The 27,521-nt window shown below is 42.9% G+C and overlaps 2 protein-coding genes across 4 annotated transcripts; both read left to right on the top strand.

Moving 5' to 3' along the window:
• The first annotated feature begins 436 nt into the window (after positions 1-436).
• Positions 437-3,318, top strand: tmem9 (transmembrane protein 9). 3 transcript variants are annotated; one of them, XM_083674893.1, is made up of 6 exons: positions 437-477; positions 714-840; positions 1,007-1,098; positions 1,298-1,406; positions 1,633-1,764; positions 1,893-3,318. In XM_083674893.1, the coding sequence occupies exons 2-6, from the start codon at positions 745-747 to the stop codon at positions 2,031-2,033; spliced, it is 570 nt and encodes a 189-aa protein (XP_083531019.1). In that variant the 5' UTR covers positions 437-477; positions 714-744; the 3' UTR covers positions 2,034-3,318. The 3 variants fall into 3 exon arrangements, with proteins under 3 accessions (XP_083531019.1, XP_083531021.1, XP_083531020.1); XM_083674895.1 differs by having other exon boundaries at positions 462-473; positions 717-840; XM_083674894.1 differs by lacking the exon at positions 437-477 and having other exon boundaries at positions 489-840.
• Positions 3,319-4,602: 1,284 nt separating this feature from the next.
• On the top strand, positions 4,603-24,696 carry LOC310808850 (dihydropyridine-sensitive L-type skeletal muscle calcium channel subunit alpha-1-like; the record flags this gene model as incomplete). The annotated part of the gene is made up of 45 exons (XM_083675948.1): positions 4,603-4,790; positions 6,564-6,669; positions 9,940-10,079; positions 10,377-10,510; positions 10,677-10,829; positions 11,038-11,243; positions 11,553-11,656; positions 11,781-11,926; positions 12,182-12,263; positions 12,436-12,596; positions 12,893-13,118; positions 13,322-13,529; positions 13,713-13,833; positions 14,082-14,196; positions 14,340-14,439; positions 14,608-14,677; positions 15,093-15,225; positions 15,439-15,568; positions 15,661-15,720; positions 15,843-15,949; positions 16,283-16,370; positions 16,557-16,664; positions 16,793-16,845; positions 16,978-17,124; positions 17,273-17,474; positions 17,712-17,870; positions 18,059-18,169; positions 18,342-18,425; positions 19,072-19,119; positions 19,719-19,745; positions 19,887-20,012; positions 20,167-20,232; positions 20,357-20,448; positions 20,722-20,881; positions 21,094-21,221; positions 21,397-21,493; positions 21,621-21,723; positions 21,841-21,942; positions 22,066-22,199; positions 22,520-22,636; positions 22,744-22,964; positions 23,418-23,467; positions 23,601-23,644; positions 24,039-24,119; positions 24,364-24,696. 45 exons carry the CDS (start codon positions 4,603-4,605, stop codon positions 24,694-24,696), a joined length of 5,571 nt encoding a protein of 1,856 aa, XP_083532074.1.
• Between the last annotated feature and the right edge of the window lie 2,825 nt (positions 24,697-27,521).

Raw genomic sequence — 27,521 nt, forward strand, 5'->3', positions numbered from 1 at the left:
ACACAAACAAATTGTGCCAACTGTTTCAGACTGATTCACTATCTGCCGTTCTGCTAAGGCCTGCCAGAGAGAAATATGGCAGAGTCAATAAATATAAAGATCTTAGTGCCTGCCCATCAAAGGCCCTTTGTCAAAGAGATTCAAATGTAAACCTTTCTGCCTTTCTCATGACCTAAAATCCATGACAGTGGTAAAGGCATGGCTAAATCTCAGACTAAAATTGCAAGCTTTACTACCAGTCTTTGCTTTAAGTTTTCAAATAATCTGATTTGTAATCAGGAAACAGCAAAGCCAGGCCCAGGAGGATAGATAGGACCTTGACCACTGGTCGAAGTTCAGATTCTATACTTTTCTAGTGATTCATATTCCATCCACTAGGTGGCGGTATAGACATTTGCACATTGTAACAAACTCATTTTCTTCAACCAAAGTAAAGAAGAAAAGAGGGCCCTAAACAGCGGAAGCAATCTCCTGTCGGTATGTGCATAACTGGCTTGTAAAAAACAATATGTTAAATACATTTTACGGAACACTCATAGAATTGTAGCCTCTTTCGCCACATGCACAATTGCATGCGTTCCTATCATAACAGTCTTCAAAAGCCTGCTGAACAGTTGCAGCTCATATGCGCTCGTTAGATAACTTTAGCTGCTGCTATATCTGCTCTGGCTTGCCAGGTCCCTTGTCATAACAATTATTTTGGTCATCCCCAGGAGTACTGACTGAGGTTTCAGTGAGTGAGAGATGTTGTCCAGGAAAGAACAAAGTTCCAAGTCCCTTTTATTCGGCCTGCTGATTGTGTTTCTCTGTGAAGTTGTCTCCTTTGCACACGCTAGCAAGGTATGCCATTAAGTATTATTAGTAAGGTATTATTATTATTATTATTAAGGTAATATTTGTGTTTATTTTGAATGTAATATGTTGATAATTTCTTGATTATGCACACATCTTCTTATGATTTGAAGGATCATGGATGGTAATAATGTTTTTTGATCTGTCCTTGCAGAGTTTTGAGGATGTGCGCTGCAAGTGTATCTGTCCACCCTACAGAAACATCACTGGACACATCTACAATAGGAATGTTTCCCAGAAGGATTGGTGAGAGGCTTCTGTCAAGATGCACACATCAATTAAAAATAATTGACTGTCACAGTTTATAGAGATGTTCAGAAGCAAGATTTTGAGTATCATCTCATTATTTGGGGATCCACTAGCCGGATACGGATAGCATCCTCAGTCCTATGGACAGATGAATGAAAAATGACATTGTATCAATCCTCTATGCATGTGTCTTCAGTAACTGCCTTCATGTAGTGGAGCCTATGCCAGTGCCTGGCCATGATGTGGAGGCTTACTGTCTGCTCTGTGAGTGCAAGTATGAGGAGCGCAGCAGCAATACCATCAAGGTATGGACCATGACACCATATTGACTGACATGGAGTTATTTCAATTGGCATTGCTTGGCAAAACTGCAACTCAATGGCATTTTTTACATTGAATTCATAGCGTTTCAACTTTTACTTTTACCTTCAACTGCTTGATTACTTCCCCAACCTTGACAGGTGTCAGTTAACAGTATTGCTATATAACCAAGGGCTTTCTCATCTTCATTACACTTTTACACATTCTCAGGTGACCATCATAATCTACCTGTCAGTGGTTGGCTCCCTCCTGCTCTACATGTTGTTCCTGCTGTTGGTCGACCCCCTCATCCGCAAACACGACTCCTACACCCAGCCTCTGCACAATGAGGAGGACTCTGAGGTACACCAGCCCTCAAATGTATGCACACACACACACACACACACACACACACACAAACAATGTATCTTCAACAAGTGAGGTGTGTTTAACAACCTATATCCCCCCCCCCCCCCGGTTTTCCCCTACAGGACTTGCGGCCGCAGGTAGACGGGGCTCAGGGCAGGGGGAACACAGTGTTGGAGAGGGTGGAGGGGGCACAGCAGCGCTGGAAAAAGCAGGTCCAGGAACAGCGCAAGACTGTCTTTGACCGCCACAAGATGCTTAGCTAAGCCCTATGGCTGCCATTAGACCTGTGGTTCTGGTCATCCCCTGGCTTTGTCCACATGTGCTCTTGTATTGTCACTACCTACATTATTGTTTAGACTTTTAATTCCTCTGCCATTTCAATACATTCTCCTCTCTGCAATCAATCAAGTACTTCTTTATGCTGTTTTAGTGCCCAAATTATCATTTGGTTTCCTTGTTTCTAGAATTATGGCTCTGCAATCATGACGTCATGTTTTCACTGTTAAGCTTATAGAAGATCATTGATCTTATACAATATTTATCAATATTAGGACTGGCCTCATCATGCCTTATCAGCTCAATGTGAGTTGTAACTTGCTTGCTCTGAAATGAGTTCTCTGCATGAATAGTTACAATGGAAAATGACAGCACATCAGACAGCTTCGAAAGCAAAAATGTATTTTCAAAGCTAAAGCACCTTTCTTTGTAAGTTGGAACTTAGGGCAATCCTTATCTTTTTGGTAATGTAATGGTTTAGCCTACATATATCAAGTTAAATCACTTCCTTACTCATTGTAGCGTTATTGTATTGTGGAGCTACCTCAGTGGACAGGTAGGCTGTATGCTTGTGAATAGTAAGCTCACAGGATAGGGTGGCAGTATGTAATTGGTTACCCTCATTTTAAGCTATTGCTGAGTAATTTTTGCTCCTTAATTATTGTGAATCTGGTCCAGCTCACTGCTACTATGTTTTTGATACCCATTGCACTGAAATACACAAGAAAAGATTGTTTGGTCTTTGATCATGCCTTGTAATAATGATTAATTTACTGATGAGGAGAGAGTTGTTGAGACCCTGTCTGTATACAGATGACTGAGACATCTGAAAAAGGAGGATTGCTTGCAACGCTCATTTTAAGGTAGTTAACTGTGGAGTCACTGAAATGCCTCATGGCTTTGAATGGCTATGAACTGTAGTGAATTCCCTCTGATATTCCAGTATCACTTCCCTAGGGGAAGGTTCCAGTAACAGCTAGTCAAAACTATGCTGGCCTGCTTTACCTCAGGTCACACATTGAGAATAGATCTCTTTGAAATGATCTTGGAATATATATATGATGTATTTCATTTCAGATAGAGTACATTATTATTGAGCTATATGTTAATGTTTTAAGAGCATTTCAAATTATATGGTGTTTGATAATATATATTTTTTTTTTTTTTATTACATTTGTTCATTTATTCAGATGGACATGTCACTGTTGAAATAATTTATTTGTTCCTGTATACATCTTGTTAGCAAACAATAAAAACATCCTTTCGTTGAGCTTAAAATTGCCTTGTTGAAGTTGTTTGATTGCAGCTTTCATTTGCATACTAGGTTGACACCTTATTTCAGAAGCTTCTGTTTTTCTGGTATTATTATCAACCACTAGAGGGCGAGACAGCCCATATAATGTAGGTGCACCTCCATATGTGTTGGGCCCAGGGGAGAAATTCTTGAAAGGACATCATTCATATAATACTGTACTGCACCACAGTTTTGTGAGCAGAAATCCAGGCTTTATTCTATTTGGATCCCTATGGAACCAACTAATTTGTTAAATCCTCTAAGATGTAGAAATATGGAATAGTGAGTGAGTGGTCTTTACAATTTGTGTGTTATGTGATAAACCTACAGACTTTAAGAACTATTTCACAGTTTTTAATGTTTTGTGTGAGGAAGTTAAAAGTTTGGTTGGGAATATACCATCATGTGTGGTTTACTCTACATGCAAATTACATACTTCCCCCAACTGTCCTGGAATGACATAAAATTAAATATGTTGTGTAACCGAATTCTTATCATGATGTTATCCTGAGAAGATTTGTGTCTCTCTTCCTGCCCAGACTCCCCCATTCCAACCTCAACCAGTCTATAAACAATCTCCTCCTTCTGCACAGTGTCACACAAACATAATATGTCTGCCTGGCCACTGGCAGCAAGAACGTTTACATCTCCTTCTCTTCCTCTTTCCTCCCTTGTTCCTCCTCTTCTCCTACATGTGTGTCTACAGAGCAGACGGGGGTGCTAAAGCAGAGCAGAGGCCGGCAGAGGAACAGCTGCACCTTTTGGGTGGCTGCTCCGTTTTCTGCTGTCTCAGGCCCCCCCGCCCAGACCTGACCTCCCTTCCTCCCTGTGCTCTCTGCTCCTGCCCCTCACCACCCCTGAACCCCCCTATCCCATCCTAAGCCCCCTACCCCCACCCTCTTAGCCATCCCCAAGCATGGCCAGTCCGTGGTTTGCTGTCTATATTTAAACCACGGCGGGGCCAACTGTAGCTCCTCCAGCTCCACAGCTCTTCTAATTTTTCCTTGCCTGGTGTAGTTTTTCTAACAGAAGAAAAGCTTCAGCCAAGAGGAGCGGCTGTGTCTTTGCCTCTGTGAGGGAGAGACAGAGTCAGGAGGAGAGACAAAAGAGTGGGTGCTGGAGGTAGGAGAAGAGCACACACAGGACCTAAGGATCTGGACCTAAGGGGCCCCAGGGTTGGACTTATACTGCCGTTTTGGAATATTTGGTGAGAAGACAAGTGTTTTGAGGATAGAGCGTTTTCTAAGGAGGGACAGTTCAAGATGGCAGCCAATGGTGCGCCAGCAATGACATCGTTCATCATGAATGAAGAGGAGCTGAAGAGGAAGCAGAGGGAGAAGCTGAAGAAGATGCAGGCCACGGGGGGCAACCCTCGCCCGGCCCGCTCTCTCTTCTTCTTCACCCTCAAGAACCCCTTTCGCAAGGCCTGCATCAACATCGTAGAGTGGAAGTATCCTTCATAGAGGCCTCTTGTACTTACTTACTTACTTACACACACACACACACACACACACACACACACACACACACACACACATATTCTGTGATACATATATTATATTACAGTTAGAAACTTGCAGAAAATGCTTATACAGTGGGACAACAACTGCTAACGCTTGCTCTGTTGTTGAAGAATTGCTCCATAAACTGTACAGGATCTTATTTACTGTAGAAGACCCTTGCATATCTGTTGAACAGATATGGGCTTGGTGCTATAAAAGTGGTTTCAATTTGACACTTGTCAAATATCTGTCAAGTCACGGATACAAAAATGGCTCCCCTGCAAACCTAAAAGAAGGCGACTGCTACATTTCCCAGCTGTTACATCTTGTTCTCTACCACTGCCATGTTTATCCTCTTTAAAATCTCTGTGGAGGGCCTACCGAGAGTGTTAAGACTGTTATGCGTCTGCCTGCCCAGAGTAAATGTGAAGCATGTAACCCCTGTCTTTTCACTGACTAGGGGGCTTATCAACAGGTTAACCCTGCACTATTTAGAGCCGCTATCAGAAACAATTAATGAAGCCTCTTAATTTAGTGCTAAGTGTCTGGCTGGCCTTGGATTCTGTTTGTAATGTGGAAAGAGTCGCCCTGAATGAAATGTTAGGGCACAGTAGGCTTGGAGCCTGAACTGAAGACAGGTTGTTGAGTGATGCTGTTCCTCCTGGGGGGTTTCCGCCCTGCTTTTGGACCTAACCATATTCCCTTATAGCTACTGATTACACACACACACACACACACACACACACACACACATGTATATATATATATATACACACAGAGGTATATATATATATATATATATATATATATATATATATATATATATATATATATATATATATATATATGAGCTCTCTTGCTACACTGCCAAACTTCTAAAGATGGAGATATGCAGTTACATATTTCTGCATATTTGTAAAGTGCTTGTTCGTACTCACACAATCCAGGCCTCAGGTACTCAAGACTGGAACAATGCACTAGAAATAGAAAAAGACACATTTTGAAAATGTTAGAACATTTTCCCAAAAGGCTCATTAGAAAACCCTTCCACAGGATTGCCTTTTGGAATTGGTGAGGTCTATTTAGGTCATTTCTTCATAAGTGTGTATTTAAATGGTTTGATAATATTCTTGGTGACTGCAGCTGTCCTGTGGCATCACAGTCAGCAAGATATGATGCTGAGCTAGCAGGGGAATTCTAATGGAGCGCCCCCTAGGGGTGGGTATTCCCAGGCACTGAGGAGAGCAGGCAGGATTACACATCGAGTAGACTTGGGATGGCAGATTGATGGTCTGTTTTAGGAACGGTGTTTCAGGGAGCATCAGGAGAAGGTACTACACACTACATGCTTACAACATGGCTCCTGCTACTACAGTATTAGAGACACTGCTGCAAACTTTCTTTTGATAACGTGAAGAGATGCACATGTCTGTTGGAGATGTACACTTGTCTGGCCATCAGGTTAAGTCAACAACAAATTTAGATGCAAATATGAACTACATAGGCCTCATATCCTGCAAATACAAATACAAAAAACTCACAAAATCTACTCTGATTGTGTCTCAGGAAGCATCTCAATATAAAGTCATTCACACCTAACTGGGACATGAAGAGAGTGTCTCTCTCTGACAAGGTCAGTCTCTCTTGGCACCTGTGCTATGCTTGTCTCTACCAGTCCCCTGTATATCTCCATGTTGTTGTCCTGAGTCCCTCACCTCCAGAGCCTTTGAGATCATCATCCTGGTGACCATCCTGGCCAACTGTGTGTCCCTGGCTGTGTTCACGCCCATGCCTGAGGAGGACAGCAACAACACCAACACCAACCTGGTGAGAACCTGCCTGGACACTCTGATTATTGTCTAACAACATCTTCACACAAGAGGAGTTTAACACTGTATAATGTGGGGGGTTTTCAAGTCCATGGATGTGAGTTTAACCTGGTATCTATGTTGGGAGGATTTTATGTATGGATGATGGTACGCTCTACACAAGCTGATGCTCATATAAAAGCATTATCAGTTGTCCAACTATTACTGTATCCATCACTGGTTTATGACCTACAATATTACATGTTTTTCATATCTAAAATCACCAGTGACACAGTCTGTTGGTAGCTCTGTGTGCTGCTAGCCATTTTGAATCAGTGAGGTCAGACTCTCCACTCCAACAACTGACTCCTCTCGCTAAATGAGCCCCATGAGCCTCAACATGCCTCCGGTAGTCAGTCAGCTCTTTACTTGGGGGCTCTGCTGGTTCCTCACAACAACATGTTGTCTCATATGAGACTAGAGATCTTGAGGTTATCATTTTGAGAGTGCCACGTGAGTTTACTCTCATTATGTGTTGAGATACAGTCAAATCAAATCAAATCAAATCAATTTTTATTTGTCACTTATATCGCATACAGTTGTAATTGACATAGTGAAATGTTTTGGGATCTTGCTCCATACTCAACAACAGCTTTCAGCAAACAATCAACAATTCAATAATAAGTAATAAGTAGTAGTAATAATAGAAATAATTTATCATTAAAACACCAAGCAGCCATTTGTCATTAAAACACTGATACAAAAGCGACTCATGCAAATATTTGTTGAAAAACGTTCCCATGGAAACATATATGTGATTCCAACTATGCTGTAGCAGGTGTGCATTGTTTTTAAGAATACGTGCTGATCAGTGGTCAGTAATGGTTTGATTTAATCGATTCCACTCTACAAGGCAGGTGACTCAGAAGGTGTCTTATGTTTTAATACTGTAATGCAAGACTAGTGGCAGGTGTTGCCCCCCCCCCCCCAGCCCAGCCAGTCCTGATGCTTTATATTTAGACCTCTGAGGTGTGTGTTGCCGTTGCTCTGAGACTGCAGTCCATAGGTCTGAGTCTAACGTTTAAAGAAAAATCTACAACTCAACGGTTTATTCAAAACTCCATCGTCTTTCTAGTTCAGAGGTCATTCAATTGATCTGCCAATGCTGAACATGTGACAAAACAACTGACAAATCCACCATGAGAAACGTTGCAACAGATACAGTTGTGTGTCATGAATCATAATAATAGCTTACACTAGTTTCTAAAATTATAAACAGTTAAAGATTGCTGTGCTCTTTGGTGTTATTTTCTGGTTGTAAAAGTTATCCAATTGCAGTCACTTACTTGTTTGTTGTGTTAATTGATACTTGTGTTAATCAGATAATAGATAGGCTTACATTGTACATGTAGTCTTCTGCTACTATTATGATTCAGAATGGCTTTTGGGACCATTGGCTGTGTATCTGGGGGTATGGAGAAGGTCAGAGGTGTGCAAAGGTCTCACTTCTGTAAGCTAGGGGCGAGTGTTGTTGACACAGACATACGCAGCAGTCAGTACGCAGGAGTCAGTACGCAGGAGTCAGTACACAGCAGTCAGTCTAAGGGTTAAATTGGCTGTCTGTGACCCTCCTTAAGTCTTGACCTCGGGGCACAAGTGCTAATGTATTGCACCCGGACCGCCACCTGCCACTGTAGGTGCACCCAATGAACTTTACGGCCCACCTCCATGAACAAAGCACAACAACACTACCCAAGGTCTGCACTGAGTTGTCATGGCGTGGATCTAAAGGATACACACCCATTGCACTGCATCCCCTAGTAGGGTTCAACAAGTCATTAGATCCCATTTGGCCCTAATGCTGGCCTGATTTTCTCCATTACTTCTCGGTTGGCACCTAGCCCACCCATCTGGCTCCTTAGTGTGTCATTCCAGAAATGTGAAGCCTGGAACAGGAGCTGGCTGGTGGTCTCTGTAGAAGAAGTAGGTCGGCCCAGACAGCGTCACCTCATGGACGCACGCAGTCACTGGAGACAAGAGACACCCACACTCACATAGTGCTCCATGTAATTCAGCCCCACTCATGAAATATATCAGTTCATAAAACTGTAATCCACTACTTCAGAGGAGCGTGCCTTGCCTAATGGCCTCAGTTTTCATTTCATTCACTGTGTTTGAAATACGCATTGGAAAAATTCTGCTGTTTATTTAATGAGCATTATGACAGATCTATGTGCTAAATAATTCCCTCAACTGTACTGACGGGATGTGTTGTGTGGCCTCATTCCATAAGAAGGGATTAATAACTGGTGCAAGTGCAGTGCAGCAAAATATAAATGAGCTATTCAATGTTTAGTGTAAATGGCTATCTTAGAACTTATCACTCTGGTGGTACTTACTTGGCCTTTATCTACTGCACAAACCAGTGTACAGTGTGGTACATACAATGTTTGTCTTTTAGCAATTCATTATTTTTTTTTCAATTAAATTGAATTCAGGAAATCAACTGTCCTTAGCACGCAGTGATGTTTGATAGGGTGATTTGGCAACACAGGTCTTGTGGTGCCAGTGTGCATTTCTCTGCCTGTCTGTTTTAGAGACAGCCACTGTGTGTGACCAGCTGAAGTATATACAAACACACAGAAGCCTGAGGGAAACCATACATGGTGCTGTTTGGTGTGTGCGTGCGTGTGTGTGTGTGTGTGCGTGCGTGTGTGTGCCTCCTCTCTTTGACAGTATCAATGCTACAATTAACCCCACTGAGAAACACAGTGGGGGAAATGCTACCAATGTGTTGATATAAGCTCCTATTTGACTTCACATGAATAACGTTATTAACCAAAACTTGTGATAAGTCATAGATCATCTTTGTTTACCATCCTTTACTAAAACATTCACATTTTCTTCTCAAACAGTTTACATTAGTCAGTCTGACAAAACTCAGACATTTGAACTTATGCCACCCACTCTCCATTCATTCCTTCTCAGAAGTCACATTCCCTTAAACTGTTGTAGGCCCCATTTAATCAAGGCTGTGATGAGTTAACAACCAGAGAAAAGTAATATGTGTGTCATTTATTTAATATGTGTAAATGTAATTCAAGTAACATTTTATTACATTGCCGGTTCATATTTCCTTCTAAAGCAGCCTTCATGTCAGATTTTCCTCTTAATACTCTATCAAAACTGGGGCTTTACTGCAAGATTGGCTCTTTGCTACGACTAAAAGAGGTAGGAAGGGAATTGGTGTCAAAGTCTCTAATTTGCTGGTCTTTGTGTTTCCGTTCAGGAGAGCCTGGAGTACATCTTTCTGGTTGTCTTCACGTTAGAGTGCTTTCTGAAGATCGTGGCGTATGGGTTAATGTTCCACGAGGGTGCCTATTTACGGAACTGTTGGAACATACTGGACTTTGTCATCGTCTTCATGGGGTAAGAGGAGCCCTACTGAGGGGTGCCACCTGCACCCCTAAAGGCCATAAGACAAAACTTAACCAAGCCAACTCACCATAATCAAAAAGGTTATTTTACTCAAAACCCATGTTCTAATACATGTCTCGCCAGTCCACCATTAGTCTGGTCTCAAAATATTATTATTTTACTCACACTGACACAGCCCAAAACGATGTTCTCTTACAATCATACTTTGTTTTCTGTCCCTATTTACCAGTAGAGGAATGAAGAAAGTCAAGTTATTAATATACTGTATTGTAATGTTTCGGCCCACAGCCTATTCACTTTTGCCCTGGACACCATCAATAAAATAGCGGGCGTTCCCATGGACAAGGGTGGCGGGTTCGATATGAAGGCTCTGAGAGCATTCAGAGTGCTGCGGCCCCTGCGTCTCGTCTCAGGAGTCCCCAGTAAGAACCTCTACATCCCTGCACTAATACTAGGGTATTAGAGGTGCACTAATGAACATCGGTTTCAGTCTAGTTTAAATATGAGTGTCTTCAACTCACATTTGACAATCATTTAGCAGAGGAGTTTTTGTGCTGAACGTAAGGACTGTGTGCTGTTCCTCTACAGGCCTGCAGGTGGTGATGAGCTCTATCCTCAAATCCATGCTGCCCCTCCTGCACATCGCCCTGCTGGTCTTCTTCATGGTCACCATCTATGCAATTGTAGGCTTGGAGCTCTTCAAGTGTAAGATGCACAAGACCTGCTACTACACAGGCACAGGTACATCACTGAGACTTAACAACGTATTGGACAGAAACATGGTAGCACTTGGGCATTTACCAATTCATAATCACAGGGCTAACCTCCATCAACACACCTTTGAAAACACAATGATTTATATAGGTATTTCAATTGAGGTTCATGTTTTGAAACATATCACCCACTTGCCATACATGAACATGTGTTTGTGCTCTTCTTTCTCCTCCAGACATCATGGCCACTGTGGAAGGCGAGATGCCCGCCCCTTGTGCCCAGGCTGGTAATGGGCGCCGCTGCACCATCAATGGCACAGAGTGTCGGCCAGGCTGGGTGGGACCAAACTACGGCATCACTCACTTTGACAACTTTGGATTTGCAATGCTGACCGTCTACCAGTCCATAACCATGGAGGGCTGGACGGAAGTGCTCTACTGGGTCAGTCTCCTTGTTCAATCAGATGCACTCAACACTGTCTACATCACAGTGTTGTCCAATCCATTTTTTGGGATGCCCAGGGTGTGCAAATGTTTGCCCTCGCCCAATACTTACACACCTGGTTTTATTAATCAACTGGTCACCAAGCCCTTGATTAGTTGAATCAGGTGTGTTAGTATTGGCCTCGAACTAAAATGTGCACACCCTGAGCGAATTCACTCATACATGAATTGGAAAGTGCTCATAATGAGATACGGTAGCAAAAAAATACATCGTACGACTTGGTAATGACGTTGTGGTCTGTTGCAGGTGAATGATGCCATAGGGAATGAGTGGCCATGGCTGTACTTTGTCACCCTCATTCTATTGGGTTCTTTCTTCATTCTCAACCTGGTTCTGGGGGTGCTCAGTGGGTACGAATTCCTTTATCAGTCCATTCTGCTCTATGACTACACAAGTCATGTCCCTTTTTCCTTTACTCAAAAAAACCCTTAAAGAGATGTATACTCTCAACCACTTTCTCCTCCCTTCACACAGAGAATTCACTAAGGAGAGAGAGAAGGCCAAGTCTCGTGGAGAGTTCCAGAAGCTGCGTGAACGGCAGCAGCTTGATGAGGACCTGAAGGGTTACATGGAGTGGATCACCCAGGCTGAGGTCCTAGACATCGACCAGGAGGGTAAGGGTGCCTGCCAACAAACCACTAACACCTGCCACTCTGTATAGTATCTCCACGACCAGGAAGTGTCCAGGCAAATGGAGTCAAATGAGATTCAAAACTTTTAATATTCTAAATGGGATTCTGCTGGCAGTACAAATTATTGGACGTGAAAACATCAATCTCGGAGCCCCATGTGTCATGAGTAGGCACTTCACTGTATTGTAGAATTGAGCAACAGATCCACAAGTCGACCTAACACACTCTGTTTATTTTTGCCAGGACTCCTGCCATTGACAGATGGAGGCTCAGACACAGACAGTCTGTATGAACTAGAAGGCAAGAGCCGCGTGGTGTACTACTAGTGAGTACAGTGACTTTACAATGGTGTACCATATCTGAGTAGAGAAACAGTCACTGAATTAGCAAATCTCTCTCTCTTTGTCTCTCTCTCTCTCTCTCTCTCTCTCTCTCTCTCTCTCTCTCTTTCTCTCTCTCTCTCTCTCTCTCTATTTCCCTCCTCTATCTCTGTCCAGTCGTCTCGCCCGTCGCTGGAACCGCTTCTTCAGGTTGAAGTGCCATGTGTATGTGAAATCCAAGGCTTTCTATTGGCTGGTGATCCTGCTGGTCTTCCTCAACACACTGGCCATTGCCACAGAACATCACCACCAGCCTGACTCGCTCACTGCTTTACAAGGTCTGTCCTAAGCTGCTATTCAGCGTGAATCTATATGAAGCATGTTTTGCATAACTACATTTTTTTTTGTTGGGTTATACTGTATCTCATTGAGGTTTTTGGGATAATAGTTGTTTTACTGCTGTTACCTCCAGAGGAAAAAAAAACTCAACTGCTGACACAGGAATAGCTCTATATCTATATCTATTGAAGTACTTGAAGTACTGTAGTTGAGTTCAACAGCACAGGATCAGTTCTTAGCAGCCCATCTTCAGTCTCCCTGCTCCTTGATGACTATCTCCTGTCTCTAACATCAGACAATGCCACCAAGGTGCTGCTGACCCTGTTTGTCGTGGAGATGTTTGTGAAGATGTACGCCCTGGGTCTGCCCGCCTACTTCATGTCGCTGTTCAACCGCTTCGACTGCTTCGTGGTGACAGTGGGCATCCTGGAGGTCATCCTGGTGTCCTTGGACGTCATGTCCCCTCTGGGCATCTCTGTGCTCAGGTGTATCAGGTTGCTGCGCCTCTTCAAGGTCACAAAGTACGTCAATGTCCTAAAAATGTCTTTACACCCGAGAAAAAGTCTGTTAGTAGGATTGATTAAAAATGTTTGTTTGTATTCTGCTGTCATACTGAACCATATACTCAAATGTAACATTTGGTACAGTATGACAATGTAACCAAACGTTACATTTAATACATCTCTGCCTATGGTAATTCTCTACTCTCTCCTGTGGTTGCCAGGTACTGGACCTCTCTTAGCAACCTGGTGGCTTCTCTCCTGAACTCTGTCCGCTCCATCGCCTCTCTGCTCCTCCTCCTCTTCCTCTTCATCGTCATCTTCTCCCTCCTGGGCATGCAGGTGTTCGGGGGCAAGTTCAACTTTCCCGATCAGGAGGTCCGCCGCAGCAACTTTGACAACTTCCCCCAGGCTCTCATTAGTGTGTTCCAGGTACTAAACCTCCCCTCTCACACACTCTCCTCTAGTTAGAGGCCCTTGAGATGGTGAATGGGTATTACATCCTTAGCTTAGCTACCTAGCTGCAGTCATGAAATGACTTAATTTGTATTAAAGTAGCATCTGAATCGTTTATTTTTCCTTTGAGTCATTCAAGTGCTTCTCTTCCTCTTTCAGGTCCTGACTGGAGAGGACTGGAACTCCATCATGTACAATGGGATCATGGCCTACGGAGGACCAGTCTTCCCTGGAATACTGGTCAGCATTTTCTTCATCTTCCTCTTCGTGGTTGGGAACTGTATCCTTCACAACTTACTGTATGATGATGGAGTCGCAATGTGATCAAAGTCCTGTGCAATATAACTCACTAAAATACTACTGTACATACAAAAGCAAAGGTGTTAGGTAGTTGGTCTCATTATATAGAATAATGCTTGTTTTACAGGCTGTGAATAATTGTATGATGTCCTAGAGTAAAGACCAGAGTACTTCGCAGGTTCCATAGTTCTCCTCTTCCTGTTGTTTTCCTGAGCGGCCTGACGCCAGATATCCTCCTCAATGTCTTCCTGGCCATTGCCGTGGACAACCTGGCGGAGGCCGAGAGCCTGACCTCAGCTCAGAAAGAGAAAACTGAGGAAAAGATAAGGAGGAAGCTGCTCAGGTGAACACAGACTGAGTACACTCTCCATTATCAACAATGCAAGATGAGTGAAAGATAATGATCGGCAGCTGACCTTTACTAAGCATCCTTTATCTTTCTTACCTAAATGTTTTATTCATCATCCTCTATCTTGGTGCTGTCAGATCCCTTATGCCTAACAAGTCTGATGAGGAGAAGGCTCTATTGGCGAAGAAGCTGGCGGAACAGAGGGCTAAGATCGAGGGGATCCCCACCACGGCTAAGGTCAGGGCTCTTTCTATAGCCTGAAGCAGGCTCACATTACAGTATTTCAGTCCTGAAGAGGTTGATTATCCCTGATATAGCTACTGTATCATTGAGAAGGAACTGTGTAATGTAGGTACAGATGTGTTTATGTAACTGTCTTATGTTGATGTACTTGTGCTTTTCCAGATGAAAGTAGATGAGTTTGAATCCAACGTCAATGAAGTGAAGGACCCTTTCCCTCCTGCAGACTTCCCTGGTAAGCTATAGTATCATAGCTCTCTCGCACACATTCTGTAAAAAAACTGCTGGCAGGTGTTGAACTCGTTAGATGGGCTGAGTGTCAGGGCTCTTCACCTGGCGATGCTACAGTACAAGTATAGTCCTCCCTCATTATTATTAGCCTCTTAAGGATCATTGATGCTCCAGGTTTGAAGATAGTCTATTTTCACACACACTGACCACTGCCTTATAAAGCCTGTAAATGCTTACATGAACTTGTTGTTAACTCATAATATGAGTTCTCTGATATTGTTGTATTGATTTTTGATGGAATACATTCTCTTTTTATCAGTGCTTTGACATGTTCTTAAACATATCAGTTTTCATTGCTATGTACTTATTTTGATAAGAGAGCTACTGAATTTGACAACTGCGAACCCTCCCCCCTGCAGGTGATGATGAGGAGGAGGAGCCAAATATCCCCATTAGCCCCCGGCCTCGACCAATGGCTGACCTCCAGCTGAAGGAGAAGGCAGTGCCCATGCCCGAGGCCAGCTCCTTCTTCATATTTGGCCCACAGAACAAGTATGATCAACACAGTTCCAGAATACAACAATAGGGACAACAGCAATAACCATGGCACTTAGGAGAGTCTGAAAGTTAAACATTCACAGTGTCATTATGAATCATAAGATGCAGGAGTGAGAAAAACAACAAAAACAATAACAATGAACGAAGCTCTTGATCTTACGATGACTAATTGCCCATGTCTATATTGTTTGTGTGTCTGCTGGCCAGGTTCCGTAAGGTGTGCCACAAGATCATCAACGCCACTCCCTTCACCAACTTCATCCTGCTCTTCATCCTCCTCAGTAGTATCTCCCTGGCAGCAGAGGACCCCATCGACCCCAAGTCATTCAGGAACAAGGTGCCAACATACTCTCACCCACTGTAGGAATGATCTCACAAGGCATTTATATGTGCAATAACAATCCTACCAACCCTCTATTTTCTATGCAGATCTTGGCCTATGCTGATATCGTCTTCACTTCTGTGTTCACCATTGAGATTGTGTTGAAGGTAAAATACACTGAACTGATACAGTGGATAGTATGGTATAGTGTAGTATGGTATAGTTTGATGTACTGTAGGTGGTATGGCGTTAGTGGCAGTTTGTGTGTAACCACTTGTCTGCCCTCCAGATGACAACGTATGGTGCCTTCCTGCATAGCGGCTCTTTCTGTCGCAACTCCTTCAACATCCTGGACCTGATCGTGGTGGGCGTGTCCCTGCTGTCCATGGGAATGGAGTAAGTGTAATTGAGTTGCTAGCTTTAGCGATAGCGTAGCTGGTTTACATCGAGTATTTGAGGAGACGGTCACGTGTGTCGGCAAGTCAGAGGTCACAAGTTCGAGACTCGGTCGGAGCAGCTTGAAGTGCGGGGCTACTGTTTGGGGCTAACAACTTGACGCCTGTTTCATAAGCTGATCAGTGTTTTCATCGTAGATCAGAGATGGAGAATGGTTAAAATGTTATCAATGTTGTTGATACCTCTACGTTTGTTCTGCACAGCAATAGATAGTATGGATGTACAGTATAGGAATTTTGTTGACCTTGTCTGTTGTTTGACTGTTGTCTGTAGGTCTAGTGCCATCTCTGTGGTGAAGATTCTCAGGGTGTTGAGGGTGCTGAGGCCTCTGAGGGCGATCAACAGAGCCAAGGGGTTAAAGGTACAACACACACTCTTACTGTACTCTTATCTCTTATTAATAATAATAATAATAATTGTAATAATAATACACAATATCACACATATTCACAGAACATTTGATTTAGAGGTGTGTCAAGTATCTATGCTTGTAACGTTATTATCACATATGGGCAAATAATCGTTGTTGTTTTGTTGTGTTTGACAGCACGTGGTCCAGAGTGTGTTTGTGGCCATCAAAACCATTGGCAACATTGTCCTGGTCACCATGCTGCTAGACTTCATGTTTGCCTGCATAGGAGTCCAGCTCTTCAAGGTGAGATTTCCACTACTGTATGCAGTTGCTATGCAGTCGATCATACTGTTACATAATGGTTATGTTTTCAAATGACTCAAATACATTGAGAGAGGCCATGTCATGATTATGTTTGGTTATTTCTCCAGGGTAAATTCTACAGTTGTACCGACTCCTCCAAATTGACTGAAATGGAGTGCCAGTAAGAGAAAGCCATTCTCTAATAATGTTTTAAATGTTCTGTTTTTTTGTTTTGGTAGTTGCACCAATTGTATGCTCTCATATCTGTACTATCTTCATCTAAGTATCTTCAACCATCCCTTTCACCCAACAGGGGAACCTTTATGAAACACGTGGAGAACTCTCTCCAGGACACTGTGATCGCACCACGAATGTGGATCAACAGTGACTTCAACTTTGACAATGTCCTCAATGGCATGCTAGCTCTCTTCACTGTGTCCACATTTGAGGGATGGCCACAGTGAGTATCACCACAGAATGGCATGAATATCATTGAAGTGAATATTATTCTTTCTCTTGTGTTGTCAAGTTCAAGTTGACATGGTCATCTGTCATATTGTTTTCTCAATGGGTCATTTAGAACCTCTCTCTCCCTTCTCTGTGCCCAGGCTTTTGTACAGAGCCATAGATTCAGACCGAGAGGACATGGGTCCCGTCTTCAACAACCGCGTAGACATCTCCATCTTCTTCATCATTTACATCATCCTCATCGCCTTCTTCATGATGAATATCTTTGTGGGCTTTGTCATCGTAACCTTCCAGGAGCAGGGAGAGCAAGAGTATAAGAACTGTGAGCTGGACAAGAACCAGGTACAGTGACCGACTGATCAGGGAACATTGACATGGATGATCCTCAGCCTGAAAGGCTTTACAACGTGTATTTGTAATCATGCAAGCATGCTCTTTGAATTTCCACAGAAATATCCCATGATAATGTACAAACATATTTTTAAAGATGAAGTGAAGATGTATTCCATTGTTATAAAACTAAGGTGGGATATGCTGTAGTTCCTAATAACCCTAACGCCCCATATCTTTCCCCCTTAGCGTCAGTGTGTCCAGTATGCTCTCAAAGCTCGGCCTCTGAGGTGCTACATCCCTAAGAACCCCTTCCAGTATCGCATGTGGTACGTGGTGACCTCCTGCTACTTTGAGTACCTCATGTTCTTCCTCATCATGCTCAACACCTTATGTCTGGGGATGCAGGTAAGCACAGCCATATCACCCCCTGAGTCACTGCCATTGGGACTTTATCTCCATATGAAATATGTTTCTGTACCTGTGTATTTTAGGTGCTCTGTACCCGTGTGTACCAGCCCAACTCAAGCACTGTCTGTAACCTTACCTGTAACTTTCCCTTACTGGTTTCTTTGTTTCCAATGCCTGATATGTAGCACTGTAATCAGTCACACTATGTGACCAAGCTGTCGGACACCTTGAACCTTATCTTTACCGTCCTCTTCACCGTAGAGATGATACTCAAGCTCATGGCCTTCAAAGCTAAGGTAAGGTAACCCTGGTCTCCGGGCTGACAGTAGTCTTGTGAAGTCAGACACAAGTCTTTTTACGACACCAGGACCAGCCTAGAAAAAGAGGCTGGGCTGGCTGGAATGTTTAGTATGATGACCAGTGCTGCCTGTTTGTGAACTGTGTATGTACTGTATGGCGTGTGTTCAGGGCTACTTTGGAGACCCGTGGAACGTCTTTGACTTCCTCATCGTCATCGGCAGTGTTGTTGATGTCATCCTTAGCGAGGTTGATGTGAGTACGCAGAACAATGTCCTCCTCTATTTTTGGGATTAATTTAAAACAAAGAAATGGTTTGTCGTTTATACAATGCAAACCATACAAACCTGTATGTCTTATAAAATTATATTTTTTAGACATTCCCATGCAATAGTGTTAAGCAATATCAGTGATAACACTGGACTGTGTTTATTCAACACTCATACTCAGAGACACACAATCCTGGCACAACAGCAGGCTGTGGGTAGGAACACGGTCAGTACCACTGTTAGACACCCCCCATTGCCTTGTGCTACCTCAAGACCATCTCCACCCCCACTCATTGGAATGCTCCGTCCACCACTTATATGGTTTTGTATGGTACAATATATTCTATGATATCTGTTGAATGAGTTTAAGCACAAAGGACTCTTGTCATATGTTATTTACCCTCCCCTCAGTACTGTTTGAGTCTTCAGGATCACTCCTTGGTCAAGATTTGAGGCACTTTTGATACCACCCTTCCTTCTCCTTTCACATCGCATATTGTTCTCTTTTTTCACACAAAACAAAAACTCACAAATAGCATTCTCTCCACCCTGCACCACACCTTCCCCACCTGTCTAACCCCCACTCCTCTCTCTCTTTCTCTCTCTCTCTCTTTATCTTCCGGTCTATCTAGGCTGCTCTAGCCTCCAGTGGAGGACTGTACTGTCTCCATGGCTGTGCTGTAAATATCACCCTGCACTGCATGGGCCTTGCTGTGTGAGCACTCCACTTGTTGTTACTCTAGTTAGAGTTGTGTGTCTTTAGCTAGTTCTCTACTACTGGGATACCATGGCTTGAGGCTAATCAGACGTAGTCACAGGAATTAGTGTTTATAATATTGAATCTTACCATACAATTGTATCTAGGATTAGGCAAATCATCAAATGTGACTCTGCTTAAGATGTATGACTATTTACCTGAACTAACTAACTGATCAACAACATCGACACAGTAATATATGTCACTACATGTATGATAATCAATCAGTGTCTTAAAGACTGAATGACCTGTGTGTATTTTGTGTATTTTGCATGAGTTACCAAGTGCTGCAATTTCTCACAGGTAGCATAGCTTACATTTATCGAGATGTTTGTATCATGCTTTATAACTCTCTAGTCCTTGATAGCATGTATTTATGTAAATTGACTCTTGTATTGACATCATCCCCAGAGTGCAAACATGCCCCTGTTTACCTTTTTTCCCCCAGATGTTGTTAATGATACAATATGAACGATATTTAAGATTTTATTAAACTAATATTATCTATTCTGCTTTTTCTAGGAGACAAACCCCATGCAGGCCATTGCTGTAAGTCAACACAAGTGCAGATGCAATTTTTTTCCATTCATTCAGATCATTTAAATAAATACAAATCGATTCTGTAATTATGTAATTTCACATGAATGAATTCAAATATCATACAAATTCTCTGGTTCTGTTTGCTAAAAGGATTCTGAAAATGCTAGAGTTTCCATCACATTCTTCCGACTCTTCCGTGTCATGCGTTTGGTGAAACTGTTGAATCGATCCGAGGGCATCCGCAACCTCCTGTGGACCTTCATCAAGTCCTTCCAGGTCAATACAAGTGCACAGACTCTGTACTCATCTCTCCATGTCAGTGACTTATGATAGTTTATGTGGGTATCATTGGTTTTGACAACTAAATGTGTGTGTGTGTGTGTGTGTGTGTGTGTGTGTGTGTGTGTGTGTGTGTGTGTGTGTTGTTTAGGCTCTACCCTATGTAGCTCTCCTCATCGTCATGCTCTTCTTCATCTATGCTGTCATTGGGATGCAGGTAAACAAGGCCACCTCTGAAAGTGCTATAAACAAACATGGTATTGCCAACAATATTACAATTAGCCTACACCGTACAGTATGATACACATCAAGTATGTATGGCTTTGGTGCTTGTCCTCCAGGTGTTTGGTAAGATAGCTCTACTGGATGGCACACAGATCAACCGCAACAACAACTTCCAGACATTCCCTCAAGCTGTCCTGGTGCTATTCCGGTGAGTGTTTTAGTCAGTGTGTGGGTCAAACCCAAAACCCAAAGTTCAAACTTTGTTTCACAAGGTACTTTCTCCATCACTGAGGTTTGTGTGTGTGTGTGTGTGTGTGTGTGTGTGTGTGTGTGTGTGTGTGTGTGTGTGTGTGTGTGTGTGTGTCTGTGTCTGTGTCTGTGTCTGTGTCTGTGTCTGTGTCTGTGTCTGTGTCTGTGTCTGTGTGTGTGTCTGTGTGTGTGTGTGTGTGTGTGTGTGTGTGTCTCTCTCTCTCTCACACAGTTGCGCCACCGGGGAGGCATGGCAGGAGATCATGCTGGCCAGTATGTATGGAAAGCTGTGTGATCCCAAATCTGACTACCAACCTGGGGAAGAGTACACGTGTGGGGCCGGCTTCGCTGTCTTCTACTTCATGAGCTTCTACATGCTCTGTGCCTTCCTGGTCAGTGCTCAGCTAGTGTTGTAGAATCACTGGAAAATCTCACACTGTATATATGAGGCATAGTTCAAACTACAAGAGGGGGTATGCCTAATGATGCGGTTTGGGAGAAATTAATTATCTCTCGTCGGAATTGTCTGAGAACTAGGTCTGAGCATACTTGATTATAAACAGACAATTTGCTGTAGTTGATTGTTCTTTCTTTCCTTCCCAAGATTATCAACTTATTTGTGGCTGTGATTATGGATAACTTTGATTACCTGACTCGTGATTGGTCCATCCTGGGTCCACATCATCTGGATGAGTTTAAGAAGATCTGGGCAGAGTACGACCCAGAAGCCAAGTGAGTCTGCTGTCTGCACAACCCCACTACATTCCCTCTGAAACCAGAGGAAGTTGCTTAATTTAGCTCTGATCATATCTAGGTCATGTTCTGCGTCTGTGTAACCAAAGCTGGTGTACAGTAGCTCTGCTCTGCAAACACGTGTCTAAGTGCAGTTTGTTCTCCTGACATGCAGGGGGCGTATCAAGCATCTGGATGTGGTAACACTACTTCGACGAATCCAGCCTCCGCTAGGCTTTGGGAAATTCTGCCCTCATCGCGCTGCCTGCAAGGTCAGTTACTTATAAACGGGATCAAATGCCATGATAGTATATTTCAGTGATGTAAAGAAAGTTAGGAATCTGTATGATAGGTTTCTTTCCACACTGATGCCCACTCTGTCTCTGTCCTCTCCTCCAGCGCTTGATTTCCATGAACATGCCACTGAACAGCGATGGCACTGTCACCTTCAATGCCACCCTGTTTGCCCTCGTTAGAACTGCTCTTAAGATCAAGACAGAAGGTGTGTACATATAATTTCTAGAACTTCACACATATTACATAAAAACGTGTTCATGTTTGTTTTTATGATAATGTGATTTCATATGCAGTATTTCCCCCCACGTCTTATCTGAATTAGGCAACTTTGAGCAGGCCAATGAGGAGTTGAGAGCCATTATAAAGAAGATCTGGAAACGCACCAGTATGAAACTATTGGACCAGGTCATTCCGCCAATCGGAGGTGGGCATTTTTGCTGTGACCACAACATAAACGGTGCACAACTGAATGTACAGTACATTTGTACAGTATATTCACAGAGGACAGGTTGTCAGTCTGACAGTGTTTTCTTCTAAATGGTCCTAGATGATGAGGTGACTGTGGGCAAGTTCTATGCCACGTTCCTCATCCAGGAACATTTCCGCAAGTTCATGAAGCGCCAAGAGGAGTACTATGGCTACCGGCCCACCAAGATCAGTGCCACAGGTCCAGAGATCCAGGTGAGGCCAGACTCTTGCTTTATAGAAACAACACCTTCTCCCTCTTTAGGCCCCTATCACGTTCTTTACCACTCTCCACTCCCCTCCTGAAACCCAATCTCTACTTGTATGCATAATACATACTACCCATTCTACTCATAACCCTACCCTTACTGTCCTCTTCTTCCTTTCTTTCTCTTTCCCTATGTCTTCCTTTACTTTCCCTTTAATCTCTGTCTTTCTTTGCCATCCATCACTGTGCCATCCATCAATCTCTGTCCTCCTTCTGTTTGTCTTCCTCTCCTCTCCTCCACCCCACTCCCCCTGTCCTTCTTTCCCAGGCTGGTCTGAGGAGTATAGAGGAGGAAGCGGCCCCAGAGCTGCACAGGGCTATCTCAGGAGACCTGCTCAATGAGGAGGAGATGGACAAAGCCATGGATGAGGATGCCATCTACAGGGTGAGACACTGACCAGAGCAGAGCAGGATATAGACAAACATGCAGATGTTCCCTGCTAAGTAAATTAGTGTGTGTGGTAACCCCAGTGTTTGTGTTTGGTTGGCCAGCGTGCGGGCGGTCTGTTTGGGAACCACGTGGACCCATTCTCCACAGAGCCCAGTAGCCCTCTGCCCACTCAGATGACCAGCCAGCGCCCTCTGCAGTTCTCTGAGAGCAGCCCAGAGGACGGTGAGTCGCCCCCTGACTCTGTCTTCCTGCAAAACACCGAGTTCTTCCCCATGACCCCCACCAAGAACAACAGCAACAACAACGCCGCCTTGGAGCAGGAGTGAGTACTGCACCCAACCTAAATCTTAAAACACAAACATCAACAGAGACCAGGGTTAATGTTGCTTTGAAACTTCACTTATGATGATGACGATAATACAGTACTGTTGGAGCCATTTGTCACATTGTCTCATTATTCTGGTCATTTTTTATATTTTGTCATGTATGGTTGATGGTCCAGATTAGAAGTGTCTATCTACCCCATCTAGCCTCAATTTTAGGAATTACAGGTGGGTGGTGGTGGGTCCATTCAGGTGTGGCATGCTGGGTATACAGTATGAAGACAAGAAGTACATTGGATGTTCGTCTCAATAGTTGCACATGGTTATACCAACGCCTTATTTGAAGTTAGAAAGCTGCTACAAGTACAGTATGTGTTATTTGCCTGTGTGTATACTGTATATACAGTATCATTGGTCTGAAGCACTCTAAATGGTGTTTGTGCTTGTCATAGATTTTCTTATGAGAGAGAGGGGAGTCCCCAGCTCTACCATTCCAATGAAGGTCAGTTCATCAGCCTTTCTATGGGACTGAAATAGTCTGTACTACACTAGAACTCTATAACATTCCTCGTCCTGACTAAGCCCGTCTGATGTATGGGAGTGATGCAGTAATCGGCTCTGTTTGTCTCCTGTAGATAACAGGCGCTGCTCTGGCATCACAGCAACAGACATCACTCAGGTAACTGGTATCTATACAGTATCTGAGGAAAGACGACTTCACCCTATACTTATGCCACACTTCATATAATAATAAAAGTAATAATAATAATAAATGTATTTATAGAGCAATAGTACAATAGAAGAAAAGTGAAATAGAAAAACAGTAAATAAACAGCAGTAGCCTACATGTTAACATGATACAAGCAATGGTAACAGATAATTAAAGCACTATTCAAGTAAAACCCAAGCAATACGGACCAATAGTGCAATAGAAAGCCTTGGTAATAAAATTAAGTTCTGTTTGATTGGTATAGCCTTTAATCACTGTTACAGTCTAAAACAGTTTCATAATGCCCCAATATGAAAGACAATAAGTGATGGCACACAACACCCCCCCTTCTTTGTCATTGCAGGTAACCGATGGTGATAGCCAGTCTCACTGTTCCCAGGCTATTGCGGCCGCTTTGCCTGCTGCTGACCAGCTGATTCAGGAGGTGAGTGAGAGGGTAGCTGCCCACCTCTACTATGTGTTCATCTCCAGAGCCACTAACATTATATCTGCAACTCCGGGGCGAGGCTCACTGCAACATTAACACTGGATTCCATTTTTTTTTTTAATGGGAATAACATGAGTATGGAGGGTTTTTTTAACTTTCAGATTCAGGTATTATTATATGTATGAGAATCATAAGGCTATGTAAGTCAACTGAATGTGTTCATCGTTGTTGTCCTTCCCAGGTGCTAATAGAGGGAGGTCTGGACTCTCTGGCCATAGACCCTACGTTTGTGTCTGTGACCAAGCAGGAGATGGCTGAGGCCATGCACATCCCTGTGGAGGACATGGAGGGCATGGCCCAGGGCATCCTCAATGGCCGCAGCGGCCGTGTCACCACCACCAAGAAGAAGAAGCGTCCCATCCCTGTCCTTCCCTGTATCCTCACCCCTGCCGTAGCGCCCCAGGGCCCTGCCGCTGCAGACACTACCGTCAAGAGGAAGAAACGTCCGATCCCTGTCCCTCCCTCCGTCCCTGCTGCAATGCCCACTGAGGCCGAGGCAGACACTAAAGTGTAGAGCCTGTCACTCACATGATATGTGGGCTTATCATGTGACGATGTTACACTTGACCAGGCTGTGTAATTGGTGACATCACAGCATTACCAAGCCTGATTTGTTGCCCTGGAAACGGGATAAACATACTAACCAGGCTGATGGCCTAGCTGGCAGGTTGGCTCAGGTCTAACATGTTGTTGACTGGTTGATTCTTATGGGAAACTAACTAACCAAAGACGATATTCTTCTAATCTTCTCAGTCGCCCGATTGATTTCAACAAATAAAAAACTAACGTATCACAGAGTACACAGGTTCATGAACCTCTTTCTTTGTATATTGTTTGTTGATCTAATCCATTCCATAGAGTGTTTGAACAACCATGCAGTCTGCTGTGTTTCTGACTACAGCCTACAGAAAAGTGGTGGTGTGTGCATGGTGACAAAATGACTTTGAATGGAGTGTGCTAGGGTTCTCCATTCAGTCAGAGAGGAGAGTGAGAAAGGACTGGGAACCTGTTATTGGGGGAAATTGAATATTGAGTTTCTCTGCATCTGGGCCCATAAAACTGCAACTGAATTTGAGCCATTCAGTTTAATTATTTGAAAAGGGCTCTCCTGCTAAAACCTGAGTGCAAAGAAAAGGTCTCACTTTTTTGGTTCTTAAAGACATTGATTCGCTTAAAGGGGAGGACAGTATTTTTTTATTTACACTTTTCATTTAGTCAAGACTTGGACAACACAGTTTCCTTCATTGCTCACCTCTGCTCACTGCAGAAGGTCAAGGCACTTGTTTAAAGAGGAAGTTTATTTTTTTAAAGTGTTGGACATTTTATTGTACTTTTTCATTCATGACAATTATTGTATTATAAAAGTTTGAATATTCACGTAAGCGAATTCGGTGTATAGTATTTGTTTTCTCGTATATGTCTTACTGATATCCTTTAAATGAGGATATTGTGTGTATTTATTTAAATGGTTATATTCTGTGAAATGCAAAAATACTTTGTTTTAAAGACTTGAGTAAGGGGAATAAGGGAGATTTTTTAGTACAATACGTTTGTTTTATCAATGCAGATCAATGCAAGCCTTCAGCATACCTGGAGTATGGTGGATTTAGCTTGACAGCCCACATTTCACTCGAGATCAACTGGTTTTGTTCAAAACTGCATGAACTTACTGATGGTATGTTGCACTTTTTTCTCTGAGATTTCATGTTGTGCCTCAGTGCAGAGTCACTCAAACAGGTCTCAAAGGACATATGTTTTACTTTGGTTGGCCTATTCTGCTTTACGTTGTTTAATGTATGTTGTAAAAGGCTCTTCTCTGGGGTCAGGTTGTGGAAAGAGCAGCATCCCCTGCTATTTAACAGTCTATCATCCATCCTTAAATCTGTGCCTTTGACTAATGTTCTAATGTCAGACCGAGCTTTTACAGCATTGGTAGATCAAATAAAACATCCAAAACATACATAACTTTGTGTAAATTGATTTATTTTCTGCAAATATATGTAAGAGGGAATACATGTAATGAGAGGGTGGCCATGTTCCGTCAACAGACTGCAGTAGCAGGGAGAGTACAACAGGTGTATGGTAAAATGCTGAGTACCCTGTGAGAACATATCAACATATAACATATGACAATAAAGCCCCTTGAAATGTAATAGTTAGTGCAGGAGGAGCCTTAGTGAAAGACATGTTAGTGAATCATCTAGTGGGACTTCCCCCCCCCCCCCCATACGTTGCTACTTGAAAGCTGAGAGGCGGTCTATAAATACTCTACCATGATAAAGTATCCACTCCCCCTTATGGACTGGAAACTGCTGCAGCAAAACATACTGCATACTCACAGTATGAGTGGAAAGTTATACTCACCAAACACTTTATTAGGAACACCTGTACACCTTCTCATTCATGCAGTGGTGTAATGGTGTGGGGAATGTCTTCTTGGCACACTTTGGGCATGTTAATACCAATCAATCATCGCTTGAATGCCACAGCCTATTTGAGTATTGTTGCTGACCATGTGCATCTCTTCATGGCCACAATTTACCCATCTTCTAATGGCTACTTCCAGCATGATAATGCGCCATGTCATAAAGTGAAAGTCATCTCAAAATGGTTTCATGAACATGACAATGAGTTCAGTGTTCTTCAGTGGCCTTCCCAGTCACCGGATATGAATCCAATAGAACACCTTTGGGATGTGGTAGAATGGAAGATTCACAGCTTGAAAGTGCACCTGAAAAATTGCATGATGCAATCATGTCAGAATGGACCAGAATCTCAAAGGAATGTTTCCAACATCTTGTGGAATCAATGCCACAAAGAATTGAGGCTGTTTTGAGAGCAAAGGGAGGCCCTACCCAGTATTAGTATAGTGTTCCTAATAAAGTGTTTTGTGAGTGTAATTCTATTGAATAGGTCTGTTAAAAACAACAAAAAAGTCTAAACCTACATTGTAAAATGTAAAACATTGGTATAAACAGAGAAATAGACATGGACAATAATTGAGACACAAAGTCAAGAGCTAAAATAGTTTGGTAGTTTATTAAATGAAAGGAATCAATACAATGGAATAAAACCTGGACTGCAGGAGCCTGCAGAGAACAATTTCCCATTTGCCTTTGATTGACCTTACCTAGAACAAATGTAGGGGATACTTGCAAAGCCACTACAAAAAACACTGTTATTCATTATGGTCATGATGGAATTTTCACCTGTAGAAAAAGCTGTAAATCTAACATGGTGCTAATATTCAACAATGCTAATAACAAAGTTCCATAAACAGTTCTGATTTCTCTCATATTAGGCCATGGTTTGAAAATAGGTGACTTGAAATCACAAGTG

The sequence above is a fragment of the Argentina silus genome (genome assembly GCF_951799395.1).
Source record: "Argentina silus genome assembly, chromosome: 8".
Classification (NCBI taxonomy): Eukaryota; Metazoa; Chordata; class Actinopteri; order Argentiniformes; family Argentinidae; genus Argentina; species Argentina silus.

Bases quoted from the DNA above. Each gene is read 5' to 3' on its own strand.
- tmem9 (XM_083674893.1), top strand. From the start codon at position 745: ATGTTGTCCAGGAAAGAACAAAGTTCCAAGTCCCTTTTATTCGGCCTG. The intron at 841-1,006 runs GTATGCCATTAA...CTGTCCTTGCAG, and splicing joins CCTTTGCACACGCTAGCAAG to AGTTTTGAGGATGTGCGCTG. The intron at 1,099-1,297 runs GTGAGAGGCTTC...ATGTGTCTTCAG, and splicing joins AATGTTTCCCAGAAGGATTG to TAACTGCCTTCATGTAGTGG.